The following is a 16,702-nucleotide window of genomic DNA, read 5'->3' on the forward strand; positions in this document are numbered from 1 at the left end:
GCGCCCACTTAAGATACAGCATCAGGTCACGTGCTGGCGTCTGTTGCCGCAACGACTGTCCATCATCTGCGCCGCAATCTTCACTGCGATGGCCAGGGCCGATATGTAATTGGGCATACGGATTGTACGCTCGGCCGTGAGGTTTGTCATTCACACGGTGATATAGGTATGTTATACATCGCGAAGTGTGGTCGTGTAAGAACATCAGTATAAGTTACGTCAGGACGTCTTGATCACCAGCATCTACCATAGCTCGATGCCCTCGAGATTCGTACCCTGAACAGTCAGTTAGTAGGACACGGTGTCACGTTGGATGCCTCACACACCAATCTTGGAAGACGGAGATACGCGTCCGTGCCTAAAATAGCATCAGGAATAAGCAGGGGACCGTTCATTGATCTTAAGCAAGCGTACCATAGCCGTCCAGACTGACGAGCTCCAACGATCCTCCAAAGTATCTAGTTGCAAGGGTCAGTGACATATCAGCGCCTCCTCCGCAGCAGGATTGGCATACGTTGCAAAGATATTGCTCATCGGAAGACCAATACCGATCTTTGGATGTGGGCTTACACCAGCTTCCTGCTGAGGATCCTCGCTGTCGGCTTCCCTTTCCCAACGCTTTACCTGCTCCTCAACAGTGGCAACCATGCCGGTCTGGCTGGAGCTGATACTGCGTAGCGCAACGAGACGTCTGCTGTCCATACGTGCAGGGTTCCGCAGATGTGAAAACGAGAACTGGTCCATCGGGTTCTTGATCTCAGGAGTGAGCAGACCTCCGCCTGTCAGAGAATAGTGGTCAGGTAGGGGAATCAGCTTCACTCACAAGACGTACCTTGATCAGATATCCTAATGGTGACCTCATTTTCACCTGCAACAACGGTAGCACGGATTGGAGGGAGTTGACGCAGCGAGGTATGTTTGAGGCGGGTAGCCCTAAGCGACTAAATCGCGACATCACTCGTAAATAAAATACCGCGGGAGCAAGAAACTGAACTACTCACGTTCTTCAGTAGCTCGAACACGATGTATCTGCAAACAATTACTGTATGAGCATCGTGTCGTGCAGTTGAGACACGGGATGTGCGTACTCAAGGTGCGCAGGAATATATGAGAATTTGATGTCTAGATGTCCCTCGATGATCACCTCAGGCCAGGGAGCTTCTGCGGAGGCGCCGTCGATTTGGTCTTGATCTGCGTCACACAGCCGTTTGCGCAGGAATCTCGCACATTTTTCGATGTTGTCTTTCACGGGCAAGCGCAAGTGGATGACACCGACACGGTCCTCGGGAATGCGTTGGCCGCTCTGCCGTGCAGAGAAGTATCTCGAGAGCGCGATGTGGTGTTCCGCTAGAACCCGACGCGATATACGGGAGACAAGCATGCGGTGCATGAACGAGTCTAGGCGATCGGGCTCAAGGTATGGCGATGAAAGAGACAATCCCAGTGAGAGATTGGGAATCACTGTTTTGCTGAAGCGTCGAGTTAACGATCCACGGACTTAGTGCGAATATTGTACACTCACTGTTCGTCGAGCAGGCCGCGCACGAATTTGCAGAACACTTCATTATCCTCTAGCGTCTTGATCTCTGGATATCTCCGGAACCTGCACAAGGATAACCATTCATCCTCTCGTATCGAAAGGAAAGACGTAAACGCACTTGTCGAAAGCAGACCAGTAGGCCTAGATAGCGTTAGGTATCGGGGTACAGCATGACTAGCGACAGCGGTTATCTCACCTCATATACACTCGCTACGCCCTCCTGATTGACTACGACATATGGCAGGGTCTGCATATCCCGCAGCCTATGCGCTATCCTCACGGGGAGCTCCGTGCGGACATAGTTCGCGCTCTTCGAAGGCCGTCAAATCTCAGAAACATAGACATTATCATGCACACACTTTGATAAGCCTCTCCTCCGTGATAGACCGTCCGAAGAACACCTATATATGACGGTGTCATGCGTCTAGCGGTTTCACGAAGACGAGTGGGAGTACCAATTGCCGTAGCGTCAATCTCTGAGCGTCCTTGGAAGCATAGAGCTCCAGTTGTCTGTTCTGATAAAAGTGAAGTGCGGTGGATGAGGCACGAGTCGAGAAATGTCTCGGGCACGAAGAGGTACGGCCGCACAAGATGGCTGAGCCTGGCCGGTAGATGCCCAGCATACTGGCCTGAGTCGGAGATGTGGTGAACGGTCCTGTCCGAGTAGACGATGCTCTCTTAAGCAAGGAAATATGAGAGAATCTGTGATGTTTTTAGCATCGCGTTGCTTCAGGCTGTGAGGAGCTTGGGCAAGACAATCCACTGCCCCGCGACCTGTGGATGGCGGAGACGCGAGTCAGTTCCACGTTGCCGCCGGCCTCTTGCTTGACGTAAGGGCCAAGGCGATCACATTCAAATTCAGTATGACAATTTGATTGCGGCGCTGGCAAGGTCAATCTAAGTCCGTCTCACGCTGGTACAACACAGACCACATCATAATCGTACACTACCACTTTGCTACCACTGCGAGTTATATTAACGCTTCTCCTTTGAGGGCACCCTGTATCAAGTACGCTGATCGCTTGTCCCTATTGGCACCCAACCAGTCAGTCTTGCGCGTAGCTGGGAGGTATTCGGGCGAGACGAATAGGTCATCCTCGGCTTCGTCCATCTTACTCTCCGCCTCCTCTCCAGCATCATCCTCGCCGAACCCAGCGAGTACTTCGGCCCACATCTCGTCACTCACAGCGACCGTCCAGATTTCCGAATCCGGAAGTATGGGTATGATAGATGCAAGGAAATCCGAGAGCAGTTCAGATCGACCCTCTCCTCCTTCGGTATGCAGGTCGGGCAAAGGCAAGTACTCAGCCTGTCATCAACATATGAGAACCAGGAACGCGTGGATATTATCACTCTGACATACCTCGATGAGCATTCCCTTCACGGCACCGCCACCCAACATGACATGGCCGAAGCGGACAAGCCAGTCACTGCCAATCGAGAAGATCAATCCATCGACGTTCAGGTGGTGACCAGAGCCTTGGCCTTTTTCTCCGCCAGTACGTATCCAGCGTTTTCCCACTACGCCCAGGTGGGACATGAGCTGTTCTAATGCACCCGGCGGACTCACAGTGACAAGGGTATAATGGTAATGAGGTGGAGGCGCCGCTACGAATGGATGTGGAGGCTGTCCTTGTTCTTGTGATTCCTTGAGTCTCAAGTAGTCGCTCCTATTCGGTGCGCCCGGATCCTCGAGCATCACGAAGGTGTTGTCTGTGCTCGTGCGCGTGTAGTTTTGCACAGTGAAATAGATGGGCATGCAGACTTACCATTCATAGTCACAGTATATAGTGGGCGTTCAAGGCTCCTCATATCATTCGAGTCCCCTGTGAAACGGGATCGCCAGGAGCTGAGGACAACTTGCCACCTTCCCCGTAGCACGCCCTTTGATGAGGAAGTCAACAATGCACTCAAGAAGATAGACAATCAATCCGCACTTGGTGATTCACAATGATGTTCTGGCGTATCAGGTCTGCGGCTGCCGATGGAGCATTTGTCCATCGTACTAACCTGGGCGAAAATGTCAGTCGGTTCAGAGAAATTGAGTAAAGCAGCTCGCACCCAGTGAATCCCATGTGGTACACGTTTCCAACAGCGGTCAACAATTCAAATAGCGAACGACAGGAAAACGGAGCAGCAGTTGGATTCACAGAATTTAGTCGAGGATGAAGCAGTCATGGAATTGATCTGGGTTGGATCTGGGTGGCTCGTGCCCGATAGACGCGGTGTGACGCAGGTGTGACAGTACGCGTCCGGCCACGGTTCAGAGCGCGTCTCAACTGTGGCTGAACTTGTCAACCCGTCGTCTGGTACTCACTCTCCTCGGCCGGGCGATATCATGCCTCCCAAACGGAAAGCCCCTTCAGCCGCGGATGACGAACAACCGACCACGAAACGAGTGACGCGCTCTAGGAAGCCTAGTGCAGAGCAGGTCGTCCTTCCCACCGTCAAGCCGCGCAAACCGAGACGCGGCGCTGCTAATAGTGACATTTCACCGGACGTCGTAAAACCTCCGCAAGACGCGCCTATTGCTACCAGAACGCGACGAACAGTCTCCCGCTCGGAGCCCGCTGAAGACGCTGCTCCTGACCCACGACCTAGACCGAGCCGACCGCGTACCAAAGCTCAGAAGAAGCCAGCTGCAACAAAGAGGAGGGGGAAACGCGCAGTGGTTGAGGACGAAGATGACGAGAAATCAGACGAGGTGCCGTTGTCTTTGCCTCAAAAGCCCTTTGCACGACCTGCCACGCCTCCGAGACCGAGCAATTCGAGACCCTCAACATCTCGGGTGTTCATGGAGTGTGTAGAGATCCGGACGTCGGCCAGAAGTCTTACAAATGGCATGTCTGCTGTACGATATTTGAACGCTGGCGCGCCAGCAAGTGGGCCTCCACGCTCGTCGACACCTTCTCCGTCGAAGCGCATCGGACCTCCTACATCTCCAGCTAAGTCGCGGCCTAATGGTCCTGTTCGCGCATCTCCTGCTGCAGAGGACATTGGGGCACTTGCGGGCCCTTCCTCTGTACCTATATCGCCGCCCGCGACACCGAGCAAGGGTACATCTCAAACACGTACTCCAATCGCATCTCCTTCAAAACGCCGAGGAGTAGCAAGCGTACAGTCTTCTCCGACTCGTCAGGCCAAAAACTTGCCTCCTCATCTCTACGCATGCCTGCATGCCCAACAGCGCGAGATACTGCAGTCCCTTCGTGACGTTCCGGATATCGAAGACGAGCCCGTTGAGGCTGAAGACGAGGAACCACCAACGAACGCGGTAGCCTTCGAGGAGCTAAGTAATCTCCTCAGAGGCACTGTCCTCCGGGGGGAGGGAAATAGTTGCTTGCTCATCGGAGCCCGAGGAAGCGGCAAAACTAGAGTAAGTGGTATGGTCTCTAGCGTGTCGACTGTCGCACTGATGTCGTCCTCAGATTGTTGAGAAGGCCATCGCAGCCCTCCCAGAGCGACCTATTATCATTCGCCTTTCGGGACATGCGCAACAGAACGACCGTCAAGCAATACGGGAGATCGCACGTCAGCTCACACAACAGACTGGGACGTCTTTCCTACCCACTGACGATGAGAAAACTGCCGAAGATGGTCTCAATGACCCTGAGAACCCCTTCCTCGAGAGTCGGGACGTTGCAGACGCGGTCTCTGTGATTGCTTTGCCGGCTCCCGCACACTTGCTGGCACTAATCTCCATGATACCGACGCTGCCTCGCGCCACCGTCATCGTCTTGGATGCGTTCGACCAATTCGCAAGCCATGCTCGTCAATCACTCCTCTACTGCCTGCTCGATACAGTGCAAAATTGCCGAGTGGGCAAAGCCAACAAGGGCCTGGCAGTGGTCGGCGTGACTGCACGCGTTGACACGATCAACCTGCTGGAGAAGCGCGTCAAAAGTCGATTCTCCGGCAGGATGCTCCGGACAGCTTGTCCTCGTCGATTGCGAGACTGGACGAATCTTGCGCGGACTATCCTGACCGCGCCGAGAGCGCAAGATGACGACAACGACGAGTGGGAACCTCTATGGGCTGCGTCTGTGGAAAGCTTCCTCGGCCATCCTGGAGTGAAGGAATGCTTCAAGGACACGTTTGGGCTCACTCGAGACGTCTACACACTGCGTCGTCTATTGGTGGGTGCCTATCTCCAATGTAATCCCTAGCCGCTGACTATACCTCTGTTAGGTTCCTGTCGTGATCGAGCTTTCTGAGACTACTCCGTTTCTCTCGCCGGCCACGTTCACCGCTGCCGCCGGCACTCAGCGCTGCCCTGCACGTTTCCCCTTCCTCTCCGGTAAGCACCTATGCTAAACGTATGTACATGGTCTGTATCTGATGATCAGAACGCCGCCGACATACAGCCCTGCCATACCCTTCCATATGCCTTCTGATAGCGGCGATGCATGCGCGGGCGTCAGGGCATGAGAGCTTCACGTTCGAGATGCTGCACGAGGCCTTTCGCGATCAGGTGCGCACATCGCAGTCTGCGCCCGTGCAGGTTGACGGTGGGAGCATCGGCATGGTCCGGTGCAGTCGCGAAGTCCTTATGGGCGTGAGTTCCGTCATCTGTACAGCCGGTCTCCGCATACTGAACAATTGTGCCACCTCTCCTTCCAGGCTTTTGAACAACTTGTCACACTGAAGGTCTTCCTTGCTACCGCTCCGTCCTCGAGCAGCGTCGCTAGGGAGTTTGTCCCGCATCGTTGCGCGGTTGATAGACTGGAGGTGAAAAGGGCGGTGGAGTCTATGGGACAGACTAACCTCAAAAAGTGGTTGAACAAGATGCAATGATATGTTTCTCTCGCTTCGTGAACGGCGTATCTGTGAGAAACATTGACCGGACGGTCTTGTATCATGGGCGGTAGTGAGACGCTTCTTGGACAATGACAATGTGATGCTGATGTGATGAGCGCAATGTGTCTGTCCAGCATGCAGTTCTTTCTGCGTGTTCATCAGCCTGCGCATATAGCATACGCTTGGCCCACACATCATGGCTTTTAGATGCACATTCCGTGATCCTGGCAACATCGCTGCTCGAGGATATGAAGCTGAAATTGAAGACTGCCTTCAAATTCGGCAGCTGATCGGGGTGGTGCCTGCCCGGAAGACATCACTGCAACAGCCGTATGTCGCGTCATGGTCCACTGATAATCGCAACTCGATCGGACGCAATCTCATCGGATGGTATCACAGTACGAGCTTCATTTCATCGATGTACAACATAGCTAGACTTCAATACACATTCCCCCCTGGGCGTCGGAGCGAGACGCTTAGTATTGGCCGTACTCGGTCTGGACGATCTCGACGTTGGTCTGGTCGTTGGCCTGACGCTTCGCCTTCTCGCGGTCAACGAAGTCGAGACCCTTGGTCTCAGCGATGCGGTCAACGAAGGCACCAGCGAAACCAGCACTAGAGCCAACGTAAGCGCGGTGAAACGGTAAACCCAGACAGCGAGAATGCACGTACAGGAGCTCCTTCGCCTCAGCGTGGCTCGCAGGCTTGCCGTTGGCCGAGACGTGCTTCTCGTAGGCCTTGGCAGCCTGTGTAGACGGGATTAATGACGACGGACGAGGTACAAAGGACTGCGAGCAGGCCTACCTCGTAGGAAGCAGCGGCGGCGATCAGCTCATGAGACAACTCCGCCTTGTGGGGGGCGTTGACGACCTGTACAGACGCAGATGCATCGTAAGAATAAGGTCAGGTAATAGAGAAGAACCCAGACGTACGTTGTTGTAGTCGTCTTCCTTGTTGTCGAACCAACCCATGTTTGCAAGTGTAAGTGTGGATGAGAGTAAAAGTAGCAGGAGCTGGGGATGAGACGCGGTGTGCAGGGGGCCTTATATACGCCTCGGAGCGGCGCGTTCCTTACATCACCCTTCCATAGAAGGCTGCTCTGCCCTTGCGCTCGTTGCGCACACCTGAATTTCGTTTAGCCGATTTCCAGGGAGCCCGAAATAGCATAATCACAGCTGATTGCCTTGATTCGTATCCGTTCAGCCAGCGACTGCTATCTCCACTTCTGGCTCCAGGGCGCTGCAATGCTGTGGTCTCGCCATACGGAAGAGCCATCGCTCACTGTCACGAGTGCCTCCGGGTTAGCAACCAACAGACACGACATTTCAGAATCAATCCTTGCTGGATTCGGTGTACAATGGAATGGATGCGCAATCTCGGTGCGCAGACTCGCAATGACCTGCAGGATGCACGAGGCCGTGGCAGCTCAGGGACCCCCCTGTGTCATTGTTCACCAGGAGGCAACAGGGGTCATAATATCGAGATGTACATCCGCCGTTCATTTCGCAGAAGTGTTAACCACAAGTGGTTCTCCAAAGCCCGCAGTCGGTGGCGTCGGGTCTTCGCACACACTGGGATCAGTGCCTTCAGCAGCAATTCAGCAGACCCTGATCGCACAGCCAGCATGACGTGCTCGGAACAATCGAAGCAGCATGAAGTTGGCATGAATTGAGGACTGCGTGAGATGAAGCAGTCCTCCGCTCCTCAACAGAGGGCAACGCCCCACTCGCCATGGTGATCACTGCATATGCGCATGACATAGTGCCATTCGAGGAATCGCGTTGTCATCGCCAACTGCGATGGTGCTCATGTATTGAACCGACAGCGCCTGATGAGCCAACGTTCTCATCAGCGAGGAGTTCGCCCGACTGCGCAGGAGAGAACCATGCAAGCGAACACAGGTCTAATTGTCCGAAGCATGCATGGTTCCCTTCTTCGCGAAGCTACATTCCAAGTAAACAGTTTATCGCGCTCACATGAGGCCAGTCGATGGAGCAAGATGCATCCAGTTGCCGACTTCCACGCACGGCTCGGGATGTAGTTCTTACCGTTCTTAGAATGCAGCGATGTGCCGGGATCATGGTACGCATGGTATCGTATGTGAAACCAGCAGTGACAAGGTTGCCCGACGACAACCTCTATCTCATCGGAGCAGCGACACTTCGTACTGGTACCGCCGTCAGTCGAGGACACGTCAGTGAAGTGAGTTCGGACGTACCGAGTTTTCAGCACCATTTGGACGTGTTTGCAATGCCAGGCTGAACCGTGACATCGCTCATTCGACGTTGAACCAACAACCGTCCCGAAGCTTTTTCACTGATATGCATCAAAAGTGGGCTATCAAACCAGGAGTCTGAGCATGGTACAAGGCTACTTGGCAGAAACAGTGAAACGAGTGCTGGGCATACAAGGAAGCTTAAAGGCACAGCTCGGACGCGTCGTCGACGTCGCGTCGCGACGTGCGGCAGGTGTTATTCACGTGATGTTCCCGCGCAAGTCGGCCCGAGCGATGCATCATCGAGGAGCCGGTGCGGGTGCAGCATCCGCCACACTTGCACTGCTACTACCACTACATACTCAACAACTTATATCCTGCTACTCTACGAGATACCTCATAACTGTTAATGCCGCATCCCAAACACACCGTGGATGGCAGGCGCACTGCGCGATCTGAACTAGACGCAGACTACGTCGACGAAGCGTATGCACATCAGCCCATTGCAGCGTCTGGCACCCGTTCGGCTTAACTCCACTCGCAGGCATATACAGGCTTTCTCGCAAGCTCTGCAGACCGAGGACTTCGACCTGAATGACGAAGCCCCGAATGTCACAAGTACGCCGACGAGCCCCGGACCCCGCGTACGAAAGATCTCCGCGCTTTCAGACTTCGCGCCAGTCAATGTCAAAGTGAAGAGGTGAGTTGACCGTGACGCGAGATTCGTGCACGTTGTTCACAGCTTCTCAGAAGGAGGAAACCCAGCCAAACGCAACACAAGAGGCAGGAATGGTTGTATATTGTTGTACGATGGCCACTATTGGTGAGGTGTCGGACAATCTGTGTCTCACCTTTCTAACAGCCTACAGAGCTTCATCTTTCTTTTCATCGCCATCGAGTTCGGGATGTACATACTCATCCGGCAAATGGTTAATGCGAAGGAGTGGCTGTCTGCATGTGAGTCTTTCCTGTTTGCACGCCATGCGGTCGCTAACACTGGAGGTAGGGCGAGGTCGTAAGGGAGTGCTGAGGCAACGCTTGCGGAGCGTCCAAACGTATCAGGTGCGTCCGCTGAGACATTTGTGTTGGTACAACTGTCTGAGAGAGCCCAGGAGTGGAAAGATGCTGCTCTCGTCTTGGACGAGTACCTCCACTTCGACGAATGGAAGCATGTGGACGAGGACCCCTTCTTTGACTGGAGGCTCATCAGGAAAGTGAGGAAGTCCTTGAAAGCATTGAGAGAAAGGGGGGATGCACGCGGTCTTGTCGGAGTCCTCGAGACTTGTCTCCGTACGAACTTCGCTGGAGTCGAATCAGCAAGGTGAGCTGCTTCCATTGAACTCACTGTTGCATGGAACATGACATTCTCTTCAGGTTGTACAGTGAAGTGAGTAATTGGTCGATGACTTGAACAACACGTTTCTGGACGTCTTGCACTTCTAGACTTTCTACGGCACAAAGGACCTCATTGAAGACTACATCAATGAAGAGGAGAAAGCGCTGGAGTTCGTTCGCGAGTCTCCGGATCTTTCCAACGACGAGAAACGGCGGTTCTACAAGAGCGTGAATACGAACCTCGGAACCTCCGCCCTATGCTTGTCAGGTGGTGCTTCGTTTGGATATTGTCAGTACACAAGTAAAGCGTCGCTACCAAAGCTCACGAGGCATCAACTTTGCAGACCATTTTGGCGTCGTCAAGGCTTTCTTGGACGCAGGCCTCATGCCTCGCGTAATATCGGGCACGTCTGCAGGAGGAGTCGTAGCGGCCATGGTCTGCACGCGCACAGATGCAGAGCTGAGGCGGCTGCTCGTTCCGGACATGGCCAGGCGATTGACTGCGTTCGAAGAGTCATTCCAAGTCTGGTTCAAGAGATTCTGGTCTACGGGTGCTAGGTTTGATGCAATTCATTGGGCAAGCAAGGTAAGGCACCGATTGTCACCGGGGGACCGCGACCGATCTCTGAAATCTTCCCTAGCTCTGCTTCTTCACGCGCGGTTCCATGACATTCCGGGAAGCGTATATGCGAACCGGGCGGATACTCAACATCTCAGTGGTCCCAGCTGATCGGCACTCGTAAGTTGTTTATGTGATCTCGAGCCTAACCTGTCGTTGAAGCTCTGGATCAGACCAACCAAGCTGTTGAACTATATGACGGCGCCGGACACTGTCATTTGGAGCGCTCTCTTGGCGTCCGCAGCGGTCCCCGGTATCTTGAACCCTGTTGTTCTGATGCAGAAGTTGAAGGATGGGACGATCGTGCCGTGGAACTGGGGAAGCAAGTTCAAGGATGGGTCGCTGAGGTCAGTGCCGTAATACGGGCGATGTACTTCTTCCTCTACTCACGGCATCAACAGAGTTGACATCCCTGTACAAGCACTCAATCTCTACTTCAATGGTATGCCTATCGCAAGGAGTTGACTGCGGTGGCGTGGTGCTGATGGATGGATGGACAGTCACACATCCGATTGTGTCCCAAGTAAACCCTCACGTACATCTGTTCTTCTTCGCCCCGCAGGGTTCTGCTGGCAAGCCGGTGGCCCATCGGAAGAACAAAGGTGATATTGCCGGCGGTGTTGACGGATCGGATGGCTGATTCGATTCGATAGGATGGAGAGGGAACTTCCTGTTGTCGGCTGGTGAACAATGGTTGAAACTCGAACTGACGAAGAACTTCAAGGTTTGTGCAGTAGGCAGTCTAGAGCGGTGTAACACTCACCCTCGCGCCGCAGTTGATTCGTGATCTCGACTTGCTCCCGCAACTACTGGGGCAAGACTGGTCCAGCGTGTTCTTACAGCGCTTTGAAGGCAGTGTGACGTGAGTACACTTGTGTCCTTCGTCCGCTGTGATCAGTGATCGAATGGCGCTCCTTCTCCACATCTGCAGAATCTGGCCGCGGACGCGCTTCCAGGTGCGCCAATGTGTATTGTTCATAGCGTCTGCAACTCATCAATGTTCTGATGTATAGGACTGGCTTCATATCCTTAGCGACCCCGATGAGACCGAACTGGCCAGGATGCTCCATGTCGGACAGCTCGTTACGTGGCCGAAGGTAGGCCGTTCCGTTCTCGTTTTCGACGATTAGTGGTTGACAGATGTGGATAGCTGCACATGATTGAGAATCGCTTCCGGCTGGAGCAGCAGATCTTTTTGGGCCGCCAGGCCATACGCAAGTCCATGCAGGCCCGCAGCCAGGCGTCTCGCAAGGGCGAAGCTGCGCCTCAAGGTCGCATTCCCGAGCCCAACACGGGCACGAAGTTACCTGTCGTCGCCGGCACGCCAGTCGTCTCGACGCTATCGGAGGGGCCCCTGCCCATGGATACGGATGCCGAAGCAGCCTATCTGTCGCGTGCACAGCGGGAAGAGCAGCGAAACGCAGCGCCCGCGGCCTTTCCCCTGCAGTCGCCGGGCGCCGGGAGCTCAGAAGGGCGCCGCACGACTGGGAGGCGCCGGCGTGTGCAGAGCGTGGTGGAGCAGGTCGAGAAGGAGGCGGCGAGGGACGAGGATCGCGGAGGAGCGACGCCGGACCCTGCGCCTCAGCCAGGAGATAACCAGCAACAGCAGGCGTACGCCCAGGCGCGGCAACCATCGACGTCACATGCCAGCCCTGTTGAGTTCTTCCGGAGGCTGGGGCAAGGATCGCCGTTCTCGACGTTCGCTTCGTTGAGGGGGAAGAACAAGCCACGGCCGGGGGACTCCCCTCACGAGGCTAATGGCGAGCCGGCGTGGTCTGGGGATAGCTCGTCGGATGACGATGACTTGTCGATCATATCGAGGCGGCAGCGGCATTCGTCAACGTTCGACATTCGGACTGACTTCGAGCGGAGACACTCGCAGGTAGCGGACGATGGCGATGAGTATTGATCACTCCCTGTGTTGCGCTTGGCAATCTTTATACTCTTGACAGAGACCCAGTGCGTACTAACCATCGTCACTCTTTTCCTCGTTTACCTAGTACGCCGGGCTGTAACTACCTACGACATGCGCACGCATGGGGGTTGTACATGTATTGTAGCGTACGGATGTAAATAAACAACTGCCATGCGGATATAGTGGCTATCTCATTATCTAATTGGAGCCATGTAGCATGTTATCAGGGTTTGCACGGCCGTTCAGTAATACTAATAGTAGAACGGGGCGAGCAAGGATGCGGCGGCCCGACTCTGTCCAGGTAGGTCGAGAATGCATGAGCGCATGTGCATGAGCCCTCGGCCAGCAGAACTTTGCATGTCGTGTAATATGAAGTCGATTAGAAGCCACCTAGAGCATGAACTTGCTAAGTCTACGTCCATATCGTCCCCACAGATAGTAGGTAATTACCAGTGGTTGAGTTACTTGAGTGCCTTTCCCGGTCCGAGCTTGAGGCAAGCGTCGAACGGGCGTCTCTGACTGCTTACACGGTCATGTGGTTATCTGAGTTGCGCCACAGGCGCGTCGTCTGCTGCTTCTGGCGTCGCAGTTACTTACACAGGGCAGCTCGATAGAGAATATACCATTCGCGAAGCACTCTGTCCTCACGTACAATGCTCATCTGGCCACTCTACTATGGATTCTCGGGGTCGTGTTGATACAAGTACCCGACCGGCGCTCCTTGCGTATCGGACAATCTTCCCACGGGTAGAAGGTGAGGAGAGGGCTGCCGTTGAGCGGAGAGTCTACGCTCCTGCTCAGGTGGGTCAGAAGATGCCTCGTGTAGCCTCCTCGTTCTCAGCGCCCCGGGTCTTGCTATCTACACACTCCTCTTTGTCGAATCTGGCAGCAAAGCCCCTTGAACTGCTTGCGCGAAGTCGTACTTGATACCGATATCTTCAAAATCTACGCCTTCGGGATTTTGCGCGACTTCACCCGCACGACATGGCAAAAGGAGGCAAAAAGACCAAACAGAAGGTTCAAGACAAACCTACGACTGCGTCGCCGCCTGCAGCAGAGGAGCCAGACGCTGTCGATCCGCCCTTAGCTGTTACAGTCGCTGAAACCGCGCTGGTACCACCCCCAGCGGTACTTGTTGCGTCCGAGCCGGAGGCGATCGTCGAAAACGGGGAGAGTCAGCAGGTCGTTCCAGGTATGTCAGTGCGCTTATCTACACCACGTAAACGTAAACTCACATGAATGCTTTAATAAAAACAATGCTGCTTTCCCCTACGTCGCCCCGTAATCCCCGTGCCCGTGCATCCGCTCTTTCATGCCTCGCGCTCGCCGCAACGCTGTGTCTCAATCACAAGGCGGCTGGGGTGGTGCCCAGGACAACGCTGGAGGTGCGAACGGCGGCGGCTGGGGCACAGGTGCCGATGCTGCAGGCGATATGTGGGGAGGCGGCGGGGAGACGAATGATCTCGACTGGGGAGGAGGAGGCGGCGTGTCTGTCGGTGGCTCGGACGATCAGGCAACATCTGCACCGCCAGCCGATCGGACCAAGAAGGACAAGAAGGCCAAGGCTACTGCTGCTGCCCCCGCCGCATCAGCGCCCCCCGCCGCGACGTTCGCCGGCCTCCCAGCGAGCTTTGGCGCGGCTCCGGCTCTGATCTCGCGGGCATCGCAGTCGCCCGCCGTCAAGGCCGCATCAGGCTGGGGTCCCACGGATGGCTGGGGAAATAGTTCGCCCGCCGCCAAGGCGGATGACGATGCGGGCCTGTGGGGGGCAGCGCCGACTGCAGAGGCGTGGGGCGACGCGGGCGGAGATGCATGGCCAGACGCTAGCGCGGGCTCGCAGGATGCCTCTGCCTGGTCCTCGTCTGCAACAGCTGCAGCCGCACATCAGCCGCCTCCACCAGCACCGCCCCCCATGCAAGCGCCCACAATCAGTGCTCAATCACAAGGCGGAGGCAGAGGCGGTTGGAGGAACTGGGGCAGCGAGGCCATGTCGACCAACTTGAAGGTGACTACCGCTATTACTACTGCTTCTGCGTCTGCGAGCCCTCTCCCTCCTCCTCCGTCCGCGCCACCCTCCTCTGTCCTCCCGCTCGCCGCTGCTGCGCCTCAGAAGGACAGGCCTGTGATGTCCCCGCAGCAGCAGACCGATCGTCTCCGCTCGCTGCTCACGCATCCGAGTTCGGGTCACGCTAAGAGTGCTCCTCCACAGCAGCAGCAGTCCCAGACGTACATGAGCTCGCCTGCGGGAATGGAACGGCGACAGCAGGCAGCGTTGTACCAGCAGTCCGCTGCGGCGATCGGACGCCATCTCCCGCAGCAGCAGCAGAAACAACAACAGGCGACTCTGGTTCAGCGACAGGCTCTGTTGGCTCAACATCAAGCACAGCAGGCGCTGCAGGCACGCTTAGTGCGTGCGCAGCAGCACCAGCAGCGTCAACAGCAACAACAATATGGGAGTGGTGGTAAGAAGAGCAGCAGGTCGGGCAGTCATTCCGCACCGCCAGTGCAACAGTCCGACAGTTGGGGCAGTTCTGGATGGGGAAACGCTGCATACGACACTGACCGGCCATATCCGATCCTGGAGGAGGAAGAGGAAGAGGAGGATGAATACGAGGACGAGGATGAGTACGAGGATGAGGAAGAGGAAGATGAGGGAGAGGGAGATGATGCGCGGGGCAAGCAGGACGCGTATGGGTACGGGTGGGGGACAGGCGAACAAGCCGCAGGCTGGGGACAGCAGCCCGCTCCGACTTCGGACTACGGGCACCGCGTGCGTTTCTCTCCGAATGTATCTTACCAGGGCGACCACCCTGGCTCTCGCGCTCCACCTCCCCCTGCTGCGCCCCCCGCCCCTGCAGGCTTCCACCCCTCTGCTGCCGCCTACCCTCCGGCAGCCCACTACCCTTCTGCTGCTCCACCCGCTGCGTCGGTGACCCCCGCCGCATACCATCCTGCTGTATGGACCGCTGGCACGCACTCATCACCTTCCAAGACATTTGCCATGGCTTCTGGCACGCCACAGTCGACGCAGACGACCGTCTTCGAGCTGCAGCCCCCACGGAACGGCCTCGGCGAGAACTCATTCGCCACCTCGCACGGGCAGGCCCTGTTCCCCGCAGAACGTGCCCTGTTCTCGCGCGAGCGACCCACGAAGCTGCGCATACGGTGGTCGTTCAACCCCGACAAGGACCCGCGGGTCTCAAGCCTGCTCAAGTGGATACACGCGATGTCGAACGGCCTCGCCACGATCGGGGTGAGGGTCCCCGGCTCACTTCGCGCTTATGGCTGTAGTCTGAATGCGGTCCCACAGCTGCAACGATTCCTTGAGACGCGCGAGCGCGGCGCGCTCGTCACGAACGCTGACTACCGCGTGCCGGGTACAGCTCAGCCGGCCTTCGACTGGGTCCCCCTGTCGCAGCTCCAGAACACCCTTGACCGCGTCCTGCAAGAGTCTGTCACGTCGTACGACCCCGCCGTGCAGGTCATCGTCTTTGCATTCCTCCTCTCGAACTCTGCCAATAGCATGGCGGTGTGGCGGCGGAAATTGAGCGTGCCCGAGTCGCTCCGAGACACATATGAGCAGGAGATCGAGGCGGCGAAGGCGCAGCTTCAACCGGATTACCCGGTGTATGTCGACGAGTGAGTATCTGACTTGCATTCCTGTCCTCTTTCGCGTATTCTCACTCATGCAACTGCAGGCTGGATACCCCGCCCGAGCCTCCCAAGAAGAAGCGCAACTTCCTGTCCAAGCTCAAATGGCGCAGAAAAGAAAAAGAAAAGTCATGACCCGTTACGTCCTCACGCCTCCCTCCTTCGTACCCTACACCCCTTATGTTAGACTTTGTTTGCTCGTCGGTTGCTGTCGATCCTCGCTACTCAACTTATCACATCATACTATTGTCGTCGGATGTATCCCTTGCCCGGTGTATCATAGCTCTCCCACTGTACAATAGCTTGCTCACAATGGATGGATGGACGGACTCAGACTGGCCCAAGGCGTGATCATATTTGCATGCACATACAGCCTGAATTTCGACTTCGTACATCAACTCGTAAGTACCGGGGTATACACGCGATACCGACAGACCACCGCCTACAACATCGTCGGATCAACCACGCACTCAGAACAAGCAGAGCAGAATACTGTAGAACCGAGCAGGCAACTAGGGGCACTGTATGATTGAAAATGCATCGAGCGGCCCGTACACTATGAACAAGGGACGCAAGCGGTCAGCGAGTAGCGAATGGCGAACAACAAGGAAAGACGTCGCGCCCGGGGCA

General features: G+C 55.7%; 6 protein-coding genes across 6 annotated transcripts; 3 read left to right on the forward strand and 3 right to left on the reverse strand.

Moving 5' to 3' along the window:
- Positions 1-104: 104 nt before the first annotated feature.
- C8Q71DRAFT_732137 (alpha-ketoacid dehydrogenase kinase) lies at positions 105-2,365 on the reverse strand. Its single transcript, XM_047922239.1, has 12 exons — positions 1,996-2,365; positions 1,900-1,941; positions 1,737-1,850; positions 1,659-1,681; positions 1,523-1,603; positions 1,089-1,469; positions 1,002-1,029; positions 833-941; positions 515-779; positions 415-458; positions 327-358; positions 105-276 (listed from the first exon to the last, which is right to left on the reverse strand). Exons 1-12 carry the CDS (start codon positions 2,161-2,163, stop codon positions 244-246), a joined length of 1,320 nt encoding a protein of 439 aa, XP_047785134.1. The 5' UTR covers positions 2,164-2,365; the 3' UTR covers positions 105-243.
- An 11-nt stretch (positions 2,366-2,376) lies between these two features.
- C8Q71DRAFT_826869 (uncharacterized protein) lies at positions 2,377-3,716 on the reverse strand. Its single transcript, XM_047926304.1, has 5 exons — positions 3,602-3,716; positions 3,478-3,550; positions 3,310-3,424; positions 2,904-3,253; positions 2,377-2,849 (listed from the first exon to the last, which is right to left on the reverse strand). Exons 1-5 carry the CDS (start codon positions 3,613-3,615, stop codon positions 2,511-2,513), a joined length of 891 nt encoding a protein of 296 aa, XP_047785135.1. The 5' UTR covers positions 3,616-3,716; the 3' UTR covers positions 2,377-2,510.
- Positions 3,717-3,824: 108 nt separating this feature from the next.
- On the forward strand, positions 3,825-6,544 carry C8Q71DRAFT_40310 (origin recognition complex subunit 4 C-terminus-domain-containing protein). Its single transcript, XM_047918339.1, has 5 exons — positions 3,825-4,916; positions 4,969-5,676; positions 5,729-5,837; positions 5,887-6,095; positions 6,161-6,544. The coding sequence occupies exons 1-5, from the start codon at positions 3,879-3,881 to the stop codon at positions 6,332-6,334; spliced, it is 2,238 nt and encodes a 745-aa protein (XP_047785136.1). The 5' UTR covers positions 3,825-3,878; the 3' UTR covers positions 6,335-6,544.
- Positions 6,545-6,720: 176 nt separating this feature from the next.
- Positions 6,721-7,486, reverse strand: C8Q71DRAFT_732144 (uncharacterized protein). Its single transcript, XM_047922240.1, has 4 exons — positions 7,270-7,486; positions 7,142-7,207; positions 7,010-7,083; positions 6,721-6,952 (listed from the first exon to the last, which is right to left on the reverse strand). The coding sequence occupies exons 1-4, from the start codon at positions 7,306-7,308 to the stop codon at positions 6,814-6,816; spliced, it is 318 nt and encodes a 105-aa protein (XP_047785137.1). The 5' UTR covers positions 7,309-7,486; the 3' UTR covers positions 6,721-6,813.
- A 1,390-nt stretch (positions 7,487-8,876) lies between these two features.
- Positions 8,877-12,644, forward strand: C8Q71DRAFT_732147 (patatin-domain-containing protein). Its single transcript, XM_047922241.1, has 18 exons — positions 8,877-9,038; positions 9,097-9,252; positions 9,303-9,375; positions 9,422-9,509; positions 9,559-9,614; positions 9,665-9,873; positions 9,927-9,939; positions 9,996-10,176; positions 10,232-10,473; positions 10,529-10,626; positions 10,680-10,853; positions 10,908-10,948; positions 11,007-11,108; positions 11,160-11,230; positions 11,283-11,368; positions 11,438-11,462; positions 11,520-11,603; positions 11,657-12,644. Exons 1-18 carry the CDS (start codon positions 8,962-8,964, stop codon positions 12,413-12,415), a joined length of 2,535 nt encoding a protein of 844 aa, XP_047785138.1. The 5' UTR covers positions 8,877-8,961; the 3' UTR covers positions 12,416-12,644.
- Positions 12,645-13,049: 405 nt separating this feature from the next.
- On the forward strand, positions 13,050-16,411 carry C8Q71DRAFT_732152 (uncharacterized protein). Its single transcript, XM_047922242.1, has 5 exons — positions 13,050-13,613; positions 13,774-14,426; positions 14,631-15,674; positions 15,732-16,060; positions 16,120-16,411. Exons 1-5 carry the CDS (start codon positions 13,406-13,408, stop codon positions 16,205-16,207), a joined length of 2,322 nt encoding a protein of 773 aa, XP_047785139.1. The 5' UTR covers positions 13,050-13,405; the 3' UTR covers positions 16,208-16,411.
- The last annotated feature ends 291 nt before the right edge of the window (positions 16,412-16,702 follow it).

This window comes from Rhodofomes roseus, assembly GCF_022264815.1.
Source record: "Rhodofomes roseus strain CIRM-BRFM 1785 chromosome Unknown C8Q71scaffold_1, whole genome shotgun sequence".
NCBI lineage: Eukaryota > Fungi > Basidiomycota > Agaricomycetes > Polyporales > Fomitopsidaceae > Rhodofomes > Rhodofomes roseus.